This window comes from Monopterus albus, unplaced genomic scaffold (assembly GCF_001952655.1).
Source record: "Monopterus albus unplaced genomic scaffold, M_albus_1.0 scaffold62.1, whole genome shotgun sequence".
NCBI classification, from domain to species: Eukaryota; Metazoa; Chordata; class Actinopteri; order Synbranchiformes; family Synbranchidae; genus Monopterus; species Monopterus albus.
The window spans coordinates 1,077,333-1,091,114 of record NW_018127942.1 but is presented as its reverse complement, the minus strand read 5'-3'; the positions used below and the strand labels follow the sequence as shown (position 1 = coordinate 1,091,114).

The 13,782-nt window shown below is 39.3% G+C and overlaps 1 protein-coding gene across 4 annotated transcripts in view; it reads right to left on the bottom strand.

The window, feature by feature from the left end:
* The window catches only part of LOC109962148 (MAM domain-containing glycosylphosphatidylinositol anchor protein 2), a 178,469-nt gene that overhangs the window by 112,087 nt on the left and 52,600 nt on the right, over positions 1-13,782 (bottom strand). For all 4 annotated transcript variants that reach the window (XM_020603594.1, XM_020603597.1, XM_020603595.1 and 1 more), the window contains exon 2: positions 3,819-3,958. In XM_020603594.1, the coding sequence (XP_020459250.1) occupies positions 3,819-3,958 (140 nt within the window). The remainder of the gene's footprint in view (positions 1-3,818; positions 3,959-13,782) is intronic.

Here is a 13,782-nt window from a genome sequence, read left to right as displayed (position 1 = left end):
TAACAGTGACTGAGTAGTGTTTCTTGGGCCCCTGTGAAACTGTAGTCCAGATGGTGAGTGTGATTTAAGTAACTGCTGATATAAGTAACAAATAAATATTTTCATGCATAGGAGAAGCATCTTTCCCACTACATATAGATTTGGGTACGGACAAGTATCTACCAATGTTAAAGACTAACACAGCATGCGCCATTGATTTTCGGTGATTACCAGGACAAGCATATCAGGAGTACACTTGCAGGTGAAATAAAGACCCCTGGTGAGCTCTGGTGTCATGATGAAATGCTGAGTTTAACATTTTTTTGTGTAGATCAAATCAGTAGACTAAAAAAAGAAAACAGTTATTCAGGTTTTACTGTGTTACAAGTTTTACAACAGTTTATAATATATGGTTTAAACTGAGTATAACACGAGCTACTGGTTATTTTTATTCATTTTTTACAGTATTTTGATCCACCAGGTCAGTGGTGTGTGTATGCACACATGCAGCATGGCGAGCAAGTGTGCAAACATACAACTGTTCATACTGACTGTTTGATACAAAATAAAAAATGCTGAAGCCAAACCTATGCCCACGCCATTAATCAAGACAGGACACAGTGAAAGAGTACCACAACCTTTGCAAGTACTGATTACTTTTTTCCCATATATAGAGTAATTACACTGTTAGGAATTGCCTGGTTTTCTGCACAAAATGGTCATGAATGTGATCTGATCTTCAACAAAGTCAAATATTAAACAATATTTCTAAGCTGATAAAACACAAACAGTCATGATCTTTCATGTTTTTATTGAACACACCCATTAAATATGCAAAGTGATGATGGAAAAAGTAATGGAAACATGACGGCTTCTGATGTCACTAAAAGTCAAATGGAGTCAGGTGTTAGCAAACCTGGAGTCCAATCAATGATGTGGTTGAAAAGTACCCTGATTTCTAAAAACACTCACAGTGTCAGTGTGCTTTTCACAAGCAGCATCAGCCAATGTGAGCCATGCCTCACAAAAAAGAGATCTCAGAAGGATCAAAAGTTGTTGATTTGCATGTAGCTGGAAAGGGTTACAGAGTCATCTCAAAGACTTTAGATATTCATCAGTCCAAAGTTTGACATCTTGTCTATAAATGGAGCTGATTTGGTACTGTGGCTGCTCCATAGAAGTTGGTGCCCAGCTAAGATCACTCCAAAGGCACAATGCAGAAGGCTCAGTGAGGTAAAAGAGACACCTAAACTAACAGCTAAAGACTTGAAGGATTCATTAGAGTTGGTTAACATCTGGTCATGAGTCAACCATACACAAAATATTGAACAGGCATGGTACCCATGGCAGGACACCACAGAGGAAGCCATTGCTCTCCAAAATCAACACTGCAGCATGCCTGACGTTTACCAAAGACCACCATGACACTAAATGGTAAATGGTCTTATACTTGTATAGCGCCTTTCTACAGCGCACTCAAAGCGCTTTCACATATTCAGCCATTCACCCATTCGCACTCCCAAGCACTCACGCATTCACACACCGGTGACATCATCGGGAGCAACTGGGGGTTCAGTGTCTTGCTCAAGGACACTTCGACATGTTGACTCGACAAGCCGGGAATCAAACTGCTAATCCTCCGGTTAGGAAACAACCCGCTCTACCTCCTGAGCCACAGCCGCCCCCCATAACACTACACAACACTACAGGGAAAATGTCCTGTGGACAGGTGAAACGAGGGTAAAACTGTTTGGCAAGAACACCCAGCACTATATATGGTGTAAAAAGAGAACCGCGTACCAACATGAAAACATCATCCCAACAGTGAAGTACGGTGGAGGGAGCATCATGATTTAGGGCTGCTTTGATGCCTCTGGACTTGGACCACCTGCCCTTGTGGAGGAGAAAATGAATTTCCACGTTTTTCAAGGTATCCTACAGGATAATATCAGGGTGGCTGTCTGCAAGCTGAAGCCCAGAACAAGCTGGGTGATGCAGCAGGACAATGACCCTAAACACTGAAGTAAATCTACTACAGAATGGAGACACAAAAGCCACCTTTTGGAGTGGCCCAGTCAGAGCCTAGACCTCAGCCCAATAAAGATGCTGTGGAATGAACTCAAGAGAGCCGTTCACACCAGATGTACTAAGAATATGGCTTAGCTGAAGCAGTTCTGTGAAGAAGAATGTTCCTAAATTCCTTCTGAATGTTGTGCAGGTCTATTCCACAGTTACAGGAAGCGCTTGCTTGAGGTTGTTGGTGCCAAAGGTGGTTCAGCCAGTTATTAAAACACTATTGCCAGCACTTTTTCCACCATCAATTCATGTGTTTAATGGGTGTGTTCAGTAAAGACATGAAAGATCATGACTGTCTATGCTTTATCAACTTAGAAATGTTGTGTTTGTTGATATTTGTGACTCTGGTGAAGATCAGATCACATTTTATGAGCAATTTATGCAGAAAAGTAGGAAATTGCAAACAGTGCCATTACTTTCCTGCGACTGTATTCTCTTGAAAGATGGAGCTCAACTCAATTAAAATGTGGAACTTTGAGGCAACAAAATACTTTGAACATGTTCTGAGGATTAATATTTAATTCAAAAGAAAGGTTGAGCTGTTATCGCTATATTAACTTGCTAGTCTGTTTCCAAATTGGTCACATACCCTTGTGTTTCTCCACCGACAGTGCAAAACTAGCCTCAGCTCTACTGCCACACCAGACAACTTTCCCAGCCGTGTGTGTTGCTTCTACGTGAGGGCGGGATAAAGCTGACACATCCCAAAGTCTGGAGAGACACAGCCAAAGCTTGCTGTGCCAGGGGATCTGTGCGAGTCTCATAATGACTTGGTTTCAAAAGACGTCCTGCCTCTCCTGCCACAGCCATGTGAGGCTTTTGATCTCCCACTCTCCTCCTAACCCCTACCACTCCCCCCAGCCTGCTCTGTTTTTCAGAAGTTCTAATTAAGAGGAGAGACAGATATGATGACTGCAAAATTGTCTCCCCTGACGAAGGAGAGAGTTGAACAGTGTGTCTGAACCTCTCGCTAATTTAAGAGGCCTCACCTTTTCAATTGAAATATAGAAATCAATATGCTAGTTTGTTTTGACGTCCAGAGGGGAAGTGTACAAACTCATGGCCGTGTCCATTGATCAAAAGAGAAATTATATTAATGAATGTAAATGAACTCAGTCCTGTCCGGAGATAGTTCCCTATTATCAAGCAAATTTGAAATTGCATGCAATAAATGTTTGAAAGGTGAGTATGCAAATCCTGCTTAGATTAATACAAGAACAAAATGTGATGGTCAGGTCATCTGTGGCAGAGCTGACATTTATACCTGCATGGATGGTGCTGTTGGTATTATAAGTTAGTGAGATAAGATCTTGATTCTGTTGTTTTCTTTCTTTCATTAGCATTTTTTAGATACTGAGGTCTAAGATTTGGATGGTTAAAATAAATGAACAGCCTGCTTTCTTCAGAAAATGGCAGAACATTTTTTAATTTGTTCAAACCACAACAGTAAAAAAAAAAAAAGCTGTCAGATGCAGTCTTTTCTACTGTGACCTGCTTTTCACTCATTACATTATGCTTTGGCAGATATTTTCTGCATTCTGAATATACAGGGACACTTACATTATCAACATGCAGGGGAAAAATGCAACACAAAGTGCAGGGTTTATCACTCCATGGTCTATCACTCAATACAGAACCAAAAGCAATCTTTCTGATTCAGACACAGACTGCAACATTAGCATGTTGTCCCATGATTCCCTTGTGTTACTATTTTTGTCCATGCTATTCATTAAGGGCAGACAAACCAGTACCGAGCCCTTTACCTGTGGCCGAGGATGCCCCGTCACCAGACATGTGAGCTCCAGGGTCTCACCCTCTCTGATTGTGTAGACTCTCTCCGTGTGCCTCTCCTCCTCAACATTACAGGCGTGCCCTGAGTGTATAATGCGGACAGTTGGAGGTGCTGTGGAGGAAAAAAAAAGCACAAAATGTGTTAGCATTCTGGTCATTTCTGAGGGAATGAGAAGTTTAGAACAACAAATGGTGTATTGATTAAAAGTCTGCCTCACTTTAAAGAAGCCTCTACCAAACTCTGTGGCTGCGGTTGTGCTCAACCATAATTGTATAATTTATGTAATGAAAATTTACAGATTGCGCCTTTCAGGGTTCCAAACAGAGTTACTTTTGGGTGTAACTGATGCAACATCAGGACTATTATCATGAGATGTGCCAAGAGGCTACACGTTGTTTTCTTTCTTTTAAAGAAAAAATAATTTCTAGGATTTTGAGTCAATATCTGACCTAGTCACGCTCTACAGGACATCTTTCCTGATGCACTTTGGCCAAGGGAAGAATGGAACACAATACTGATTTAATGTAATCTTCACTGAAAAACTGGGAAAATGGATAAGTAGCTGTGTCAGAAGCAGTAACCTATCAACATTAATTTAATTTGAATCATAAAAGTTACGCCCAGTTTACTGTCAACCAAATTAGCCATTGTATACAGCATTAAGTGTCAACTAGATGACCAAATGTATATACTGACAGTCGGCCACAAGACAAACATTATCTCTCAATATCTCTCCTAATGCTGCTCACTTCTTTGCTATGGGAAAGTATCAAAATGATTTTACAACATAGCACGTTTACATTCCATAAAGGTTTCATTACAAAACCTTATACAAATAAGTTCACTTTTAAAAAAGAAGAAATACAAAGAATTACTATTGTTCTACAAACAGTGGCTTAATAATTGTAAAAAAAAAAAAAATTCTTTTTGGTCATATTTAAAATAGCGCATCTCTTATTTTGGAACAGACCTCATCAGTTAGCACATTTATTTACATTACGTTCACATTCATTTAGCATCATTTCCTAATTTAATACAATTAGGGATATAAAAATGCAACATAATGTGATATATAAGTAAATTCAATTCACATTTCTGTAGCTCAGACAAAAGTTAAGGACTTTAAACTACCCACAGGTGTGATCACAGCACCAGTGTTTCCCCTTATTAGACTTCAAGGACATTTCAATCTGTGCACACGGCACCATACAGAGAGATAAACAAGGAACAAGTCATGTTAAGTAAACTTCCTGAAATGAGTTGTGAACGTGCAGTTCCATGTAGTCGACCCCTGACAATACTGGCATCTGCTAAGCATTTCTTCCTCTCCAACTTAGATGATTAGTGAAGAGGTTTGGGATGAGATGATTTAGAGAGCGGATACGGGATATGATTAGGAGAAGGAGTACAAATTGGTGAAAAAAAAAAAAAATCAGGCAGAAATCACAAGGACTGCAGTGCGCCTTTCAAGCTGGAGGAACAGCTTTCTGTGTGGGCCTCTCTCAACAGACTCGTGCCCGGCAGCAAGCTCAGTTCTTCCTCCATCCAGGCTGCGATGTTAATGAGCGTGGCGACACTCCTCCCTAATGGTGCACTGGGAGTCTCAGCCAGAGTGTATCCTTAGCCATGTGCTAAACACTGGTCCCTCCCTATTTCCAACCATGCTGTTTGTCTCATTCAGCTTGTTAGTTTAATGCCCCATTGCACTTGTCTTGCCAGTCTAAATGCTATGCACAGCACTGATACAGACACTAACTGGCTACTCATAAAGCCTTGTTGGACAGTTCTTGCTCTTACCCTTCATTGTTTCCCTTCTCTCCATTTGGAGGTGAATACACTGGTGGTGAATTCCACAGGGGGGGATAAGGGCTTGAGAAATAGGCTCAGTTTAAGGAAGCTTCACGCAAGGCTGCCACTTAAAACAAAAAAAAAGGCTTAGAAACAAGACCCCAGGGCACTAGCCAAACAAAGTACCATTTACACCAATGAGCCAGTATCTGCAACAAACTAAAAGTCCTGGAGGAAAATACAAAAACACCCATAATTAATGATCTTCAACTGCTATAGCTGCTACTGATGCTCATAAATGCTTGCTTTTTACATAGCCAATACCAACAGCAACAAAAACAAATAACCCTCTATTAAACATACATAACGAGCACAGTAATGTTCTCACAGTTGCACATATCCTTGGGTAGCTGAGACCTGCTCCTTCACATCATTTGGCTCAAGCATCAACTCTCATCACTGCCATTACTGAATAATTTCCTGTTTGTTTAGTTTTCATGAAGCCTCTCAAAACACTTCTGAATTACTCATAGTATATTCAGTAAATATATCTAAGCATGGCTAATGAGACATTAATGATGTGGGATTTAGGAATGGGGTTGCTAAAAGTGAGATGTCAGTGCACTGACAGGTCTGAGATAAAAGATGTCCTGGTAGAGGGGATGCAGCTGACAAAATTTTAAATACAGCAGAGCATAGCAGACATAGCTGACTTTACCTTTCAACATCTTAACTACTTCTCATACAAGTTCATTGCTTGGATTCTGTCTTACACACTGCAAATGTTAGTGTGTAATGGAAATGTCATTTATGTTCTCATTCAGTGCCCCAGGCATATAATGTACCTGTTTGTGGCCCTACAGTAGGGTAATTGATGTTTTTTTCAATGGTTTGCTTTAAATTTCCAATGTTGTAAAAGCAACGATGTATAAAATTGCAACAAATGCTTTGCTAAGGCTGAACTGATGCATCTTTTAATTCTGAAACACACTGACAATCAGCATTTATAGATTTGCTGTTTATGCCTTGTGAATTTCCAAAATCAATAAAAGTTTCAGTGCGTGATGCTTTATAGTGGATTTTAAGCCAACCCTCAAGTGTGGTGGAAGTATTTTGATCCTTTACATAAGTTAAAGTAGAAATACTCCAATACTCCAAGGCACAACGTGCTGTGCTAGAGGTAAAGTTCTGCCTTTGCAATAATTCTTAAAGGTGCCCTGTAGAATTTTCTTGTAAACAACAACAGTTGTGTTTCCACTGAGTGTTTATCAACAAAATGAACTATGCCTGGCCTTGAGGCATTTCCTTCCTTATTAAACATCTGCCAAGCAAAAAAAAAAAAAAATGTTTACATTACATCAGCCAACTGTCAATCAGCAGACTAGCCTGAAAATGACAGCAGGATGTGAATTGTGTTGCATCCTCATAAATCGCACACAGTACAAACAAAATGGGCATTCATTGTCAATCCAATCCAATTTACTGGTGTGTTTTATATCATTGAACAAACCATGAAAATGCACTGGCCTTGTGTTAACCATAGAACTTATATCAGGTGTCTAACCAAAAACTCATTCAAAAAACCCACTGACTAACCAAAAACTCATTCAAAAAAACCCACTGATGTCGTAGTGAGAGAACCGCAGGGGCAAAAATGCTACAGTGTAACTCAGGTCTGGGTTTTAGGACTCCCTACTATAGCACTCTGTGTGTAAACAGCATTTCAGTGTTCCAATCAAATCATGGCAATATCACACCAGAGGTCTTTGGTATTGTTACATCTGTAATGTATAGCAAAACAAATTTTATAATACAGGATGTTTTGTATGCAGAAAATGTATCTGTAAAGTAACAAATGACTGGAATTAAAAGTACTCCTTGTGAAATCAAGAGTAAAATAATAAAATGCATAAAATGGAAGGTATAAATAATTTCCCTTACAATAAGTAGAGTACTTTGTTAAATACAGTTTGAGTTACTTTCCATCACTGCCAGCCTGCCACTTCGGTGACCTCAATAAAATGTGAGAGGCAGATGCGCAGTAATCCACCCTCTAAAACTTCTGTTTGTATTATCAGAGGCATCCTTCAACAGCCCTTTAGATTCTATTAAAAATGTTCATGTGCATGTTTAAGATCAATCAATCAATAATCAACTTTGCTAAAGCACCCTCTTCTACTGTTTCTGCCAGTACAAGATTACATCCCTCCAGAGCAAAATTACAAGATGTTAAATAAGTGAATGGCCATGTTCTGTATGTTGAGCAGTAGAGCAGAGGTCATTTGGGAGCAATGAGCTGAAAAAAGCTATTCCACTGGTGGCACATTTAGATGTTAATTGGATGCTTTTTCTGATCTTGTTGGCAAATTGGAATTTGCATAAGAAGCACATCTGCCACTCACACTGATGTGAAAAGTCCAAAACCATGAGGGGGGGATCAGTACTAAATAATGAGAGAACCTTTACAGTCAAAATAATGCTGAGATTTTCTAAACTCACTTGTTTCTTTGCTCTGAAAGCATTTGTGACTCATTTTGGTATTGCAGATTTTGTTGTCATCAACCTCTGGGTTAAGGTACAGTATGTAATTAGCAAAACTGGGCATCTCTGGTTGTAGTGTCACTCTCCTGTGTTTCCCCACCCACTCAACCATCTGCAGGCACATACAATCAAACTCACACTCGCATACACAGGTTTCTGATAGCTAAAGTTAAAAATAAATAAATAAATAAAATAAGGAAGCAGATGAGCTGCAGGCAAGAAGCAGGAGTCTCAGATGTGCCTCTCTTTTTTCCATTTCATTATCTCATTTCCATAACAGTGATATCATTTCCCCTTCTGCACACAGCAGAGGTGGGAGAGAGGAGGAGGACAGGAGAGAGCTACTGCAAAAACAATTGTGCATGTTAGACTGTTAGTTTAGTGCTCTCTCTTCATCTTGTCTGTACATGTGCATGTGCGCTAAGTTGTGTCTGAGTGTGAATTATGTCCTTGTGTGTTGAATGAGCAGCTCCCAGTGGAGTGCCTAGCCTTCCTTGGCCTCAGCTGGGGAAGATGGAGACAGCTTTATCCAGTACCGCCAATGGAGATTAAATTGGATCTGGCTAAAAACCAGCTTTGTCACCATGGTTCTGGAGAGCCTGAGTGGCAGAGGGGGTTGTTGGCAAGGATAGAGACTGAATTTGACAAACAAATGAATATGAAAAAAAAATAGTGGCTGGTGCTCATCACGTCCTCAGACCAACCCCTGAGAACTACTAACCATATATCCTGCTAGTTTTCTGGCTCGGTAAGCACCTTCTCAGAATAGTCCAGCCATACAAAGAGAAGCAGGAAAAGTGAGAAACAGAAGGACAAACACATGCAATATCCATATGGTAACAAGTAAAAAAAATGTTTTTGTTATCAGACCAAGCTCATTTTCAATTCTGTTCTAGAACCACAAGAAATAATCTTCTGCTTTGTTATAAAGGGCCTGTAGGGGGAAAAGCCAATTTAAACTGTATGATAAAGCTGCATTGTGCCAACATAAAAAAGTTTAATGATAACACAGTTTAGCATTGTTAATCGGTCAACAAAGTCATAGTTGAAGTTTGCCATATCCTTCAGAAATGATGGGTTTTTAAAAATGGTGAAATAGTATAGCCAATACCTAATGTGAATAAACACCATTTTCACATTTAATTCCTGCATTTAATGAAGAAAAATGAGCACACATTTATCCTGGTATTTGACTCCTTCAAAACTGACTTCTATCCTGAGCCATCGCTCTTCACACTAGACATCTACATTCACTGCTATATCAAAGATTTCTACTAGATCTGGTATGAGTAACAGAGCTAGAAGACGCTACCTATATTTAAGCTAATGGGAATCCTGTAATAATTCTACAGTGACTATATATAGGGGATATTGAATCATATTGCACATGCATTTTCAATTTGAAAGTGAGTCATATTATGGTTAAAACCGGTATTTGCTATGTCCTCTTTGGACTTTGGTTATAGCAGTTTGATTTAAACCTCGAGAAAATGTAAACACTGTCAATTGCCAAATGTATCACACAAAAAAACTTATTTTCTATGCTTTCCCCAATGCCTTACCCTTTAGAAAGTGCACCCAGCCATTCCTCCTGTATAATTGAGAAGCAACTCATACACAGGGTCATCCAAGTATGTAAAGCCTTGAAATGGTTTCCCAGAAGCACATGCAAATTATTCCGTCAGGGGTCGACAGAGCGCATTGATTACAGGCTGTTATGCACTCACATGTACTCCTCAGCCTACAATGCTATTGTAAATGAGACTCTGTATAGATCTGGTCTCACACTATCAGCACAGATCATCTATCACACAAAGAGTACTGCTGAGCTGAAACACACAGAAAACACAACTGCATGTTTGTCCAGCTCAGCAGAAAGAGAGGACACTCATTAGTAAAATCCAGAGGGACCTACTATGTGGTCTTTTTATGGCAAAAATGGACAATCTGATGTTTATAGTTATAAATTAGGTACTTTATTTGAGATAGCTTATTAACACAGCAGAGGGGTTTGCTTTTCTGATCATTCAACAGACACAGAAGACCACAAGAGCATCAAACAACCCTGCATAGCTGGGACTGTCAGAGGTCCTATTTATACAAAACAGACATGCACATACTTAAACACACACACAATCATGCAAACACATATCCATGCACACACATACTGACACACACACGCCTTGTTACTCTAAAATTAGGCCAGTGTGGATGTGCCACGGCCCTGCTGAGATAGAAAGAGAGTAAAAGGAGGTGACTGTGGAGGGTAAAGGTGGGGAGCTGTAGAAGACAGATTCATCTTTGCTCCCACATTACAGCACTCCACAGCAGGGGTTATGGAGCCTGACTGCATACAGCTGCATCCATTAAGTTCATACAGACTTAGTCATTTAAGCCATCTTGAGGAGTTGACACAAATGAGCCTGATGTATTACTTAAAGCCGATTAGTACACAGTTAGTTTTTTTATCCTAAATCAAATGTATGAGGATCATGATGCCCTGTCTCTGTCCATGGTGCTGAAACGTACATAACCATGGACAATGCCATGATGGTACTGTCTCTGTCCATGGTGCTGAAACGTACAGCAGTTGTTGCTGTAGCCACTGCAAAAACACAGCTACACCTGCTGGCTATGCACAATGGATACATTAAGAACACCAAATCCAACAGGGAAACATTATCCTCAAAAGTTTTATATACCCGAGCGATGTGTAGCACACATACACATCTCAGTAACTCAGTGTATGCAGTCCACCATGTTGGTTTCGCTGTCTCCGAGTTAAGTGAAATTTCACACCAGTATTCTGACCATTTAAGCTTAGTGGAATTAATTCCCATATTTGTTATGAGATTTTGTATTCCAGTATATGTCTTACAAGTAATTAATTGTCAACCAATTAATAGATTGTAATTTGTAATTATATAATATATAGGGGTGTGATGATACACTTAGCTCAGGAGATGAGATGATACACAATTTTGGGTTCACGAGAACAAATGAGACAATATTTTCACACTATTTTTAAGAAATCTTCAATGATAAAACCTATCACAGGAAAATTTGTTTATTTGACTGAAAGACACAAAATGCAAAACAATGCAGGTGCATTTTGAAATGTTTTAACTAATCATCTTGTAGTGAATGTCACTTCAGTTCTACTTTCTGAGTATGAATTATATGCAGTAAAATATGACGATATGCAAGTACTGTAAAAACCTCTGCCACAAACTGAACAGACTGGCTTCTCTCCTGTATGATTTCATATGAGTCTCTTCAGACCTTATAACTGAACATGAACTGTGTATGAGCTTCTAATTTCTAAATGAAGATGAGATGGAGTTGCAGAGCTTTTTCATGGTCGACACTTTGATTAATAACAGGAAAGCACAACTAATATCATTAGCACTAGAACCGCCATGAGGTCATTTTGACCTCTCTTGCCTATGCATGTAACTTTGTTTGAATAAAAACCCTATGTCTCCCAGTCAATGACTTTTCCTAAAAGTGTGTTACACATCATCTTGTGTGTTTTGGGGATTCTGGAATAAAAGAGAGAGAAAAAAAGAGTGGTTTTACCTAGAACCACCATTTTGACCTCCATTACTTCTAATGCAAAAAATGGTAAATAGACTGCACTTATATAGCCATATACATTATATAGCCAGTCAGACACACAGCTCAAAACACTTTACAGTAATGCCTCACATTCTTCCATTCTTACACACACACACACACACACACATACACATACTTTCTAAAATTAACAATAGGTGTTGCTAGGCAACCAAGATACAAAATGAGTGTAGTGTAGTGATGAACCTGATGCGGCCTTACCTAGGCAAGGGGAGAAATGTCACTACAGACAACTTTTTTACATCACTCCCTCTTGTTCATAAACTCCTAGTAAGGAACACCAGCCTGGTAGGAACTGTGAACAAAAACAGGCGTTCACTCCCACCTTCTGTGCATCAGAAAGCACCATTGCATGACATCAAAGTGATGAAGAGTGACAAGACAATACTTACAATATATCAGGGCAAGGTGAACAAAAATGTATGCATCCTCAGCACAATGCACCAGACGGTGAACCTGGAAAGTGACAGCCAGAAATAAAAGCCAGACACAGTGCACTATTATAACAAGACCAAGGTGGGAGTGGATGTCCTGGACAAAATGATCAGACAATACTCCACAAGAGCTGCCATGCGCAGATGGCCAGGTGTCATCTTCTATAACATGTTCGACCTGGCTGGCGTCAATGTATGCATTCTTTACCGGAGCTGCACAAAAGCAAAACTTGCTAGGTGCGACTTCCTTCTGCAGTTGTGTAAGGAATTATGCAGCGGCCATATGCAAATGAAAGAGGCAACTGAGACTATGCCACTGCAGTGGTTAGAGCAGCCTCAGGGGAAGCAAAGGCAGTGTACAGTCAAAATGCACTGCAATAAAAACAAAACTGTCAAATTGTGCGTCAAGTGCCGATGACTTGTGTGTGGTCAGCGTACTCTCAAGGTCTTCAGTGTTTGTGCTGGTTGTGAGTAAGCTGTGTGGCAGAACAAGGAGCAGAATAGGCCTGTAGTTCCCAAACATTTTTGACCAAGGCTCTCTTTCTTTGTAAATATTTCTGAATTCATGTTCATTTCTCATGAAAGTAATGGGCCGTTATTATTGTAATGTTCAGTGTTTATGAGCAATGTTAATGTTTTTATCTGTTTGGCCAATTTCTCATATTTTATTACATGTAGTTTAACTGAAGTGAATTAATATTTTGATATTACTAAAATAAAAGAAATACGTTTTATTATTTCATCCATTTTTACATACTATTTTGAAAAAAATGACCAAAGATTCCTGTAATAGACTTCTAATTTGCAATTATAAAGCCTGAAGTGGTGTGAGGTCAGAATGACCTCTCGGTGGTTCTAGGAGGTACTGCATTGTTGGCGGTTCTAGTGTTAATGTACCAGTACCAAGTGTCCCAGTAAACCATGTCAGTGACCCATCATGTACTGTACAACATTATAGTTCTGGACATAATGTAGGTCTTGTAAATTATATTGTTACTAATTGCACCTGTGCTTATGCTGCTATTACCTGAAAGTGAAAAAGGTTAATTGTAGCCTTAATCTTTATGCTTTTCCACCGTAATATGATGTAGTGAAAATTACAACATTTCAACATCTTTCTGTCAGTATGATTAATAACATTGCTGGTCTTCTCCAAGAACTAATATAGCTGCTGATATACAGTGGGTACGGAAAGTATTCAGACCCCCTTAAATTTTTCACTCTTTGTTATATTGCAGCCATATGCTAAAATCATTTAAGTTCATTTTTTTCCTCATTAATGTACACACAGCACCCCATATTGACAGAAAAACACAGAATTTTTGACATTTTTGCAGATTTATTAAAAAAGAAAAACTGAAATATCACATGGTCATAAGTATTCAGACCCTTCGCTGTGACACTCATATATTTAACTTAGGCTCTGTCCATTTCATCTGATCATCCCTGAGATGGTTCTACACCTTCATTTGAGTCCAGCGGTGTTTGATTATACTGATTGGACGTGATTAGGAAAGCCACACACCTGTCTATACA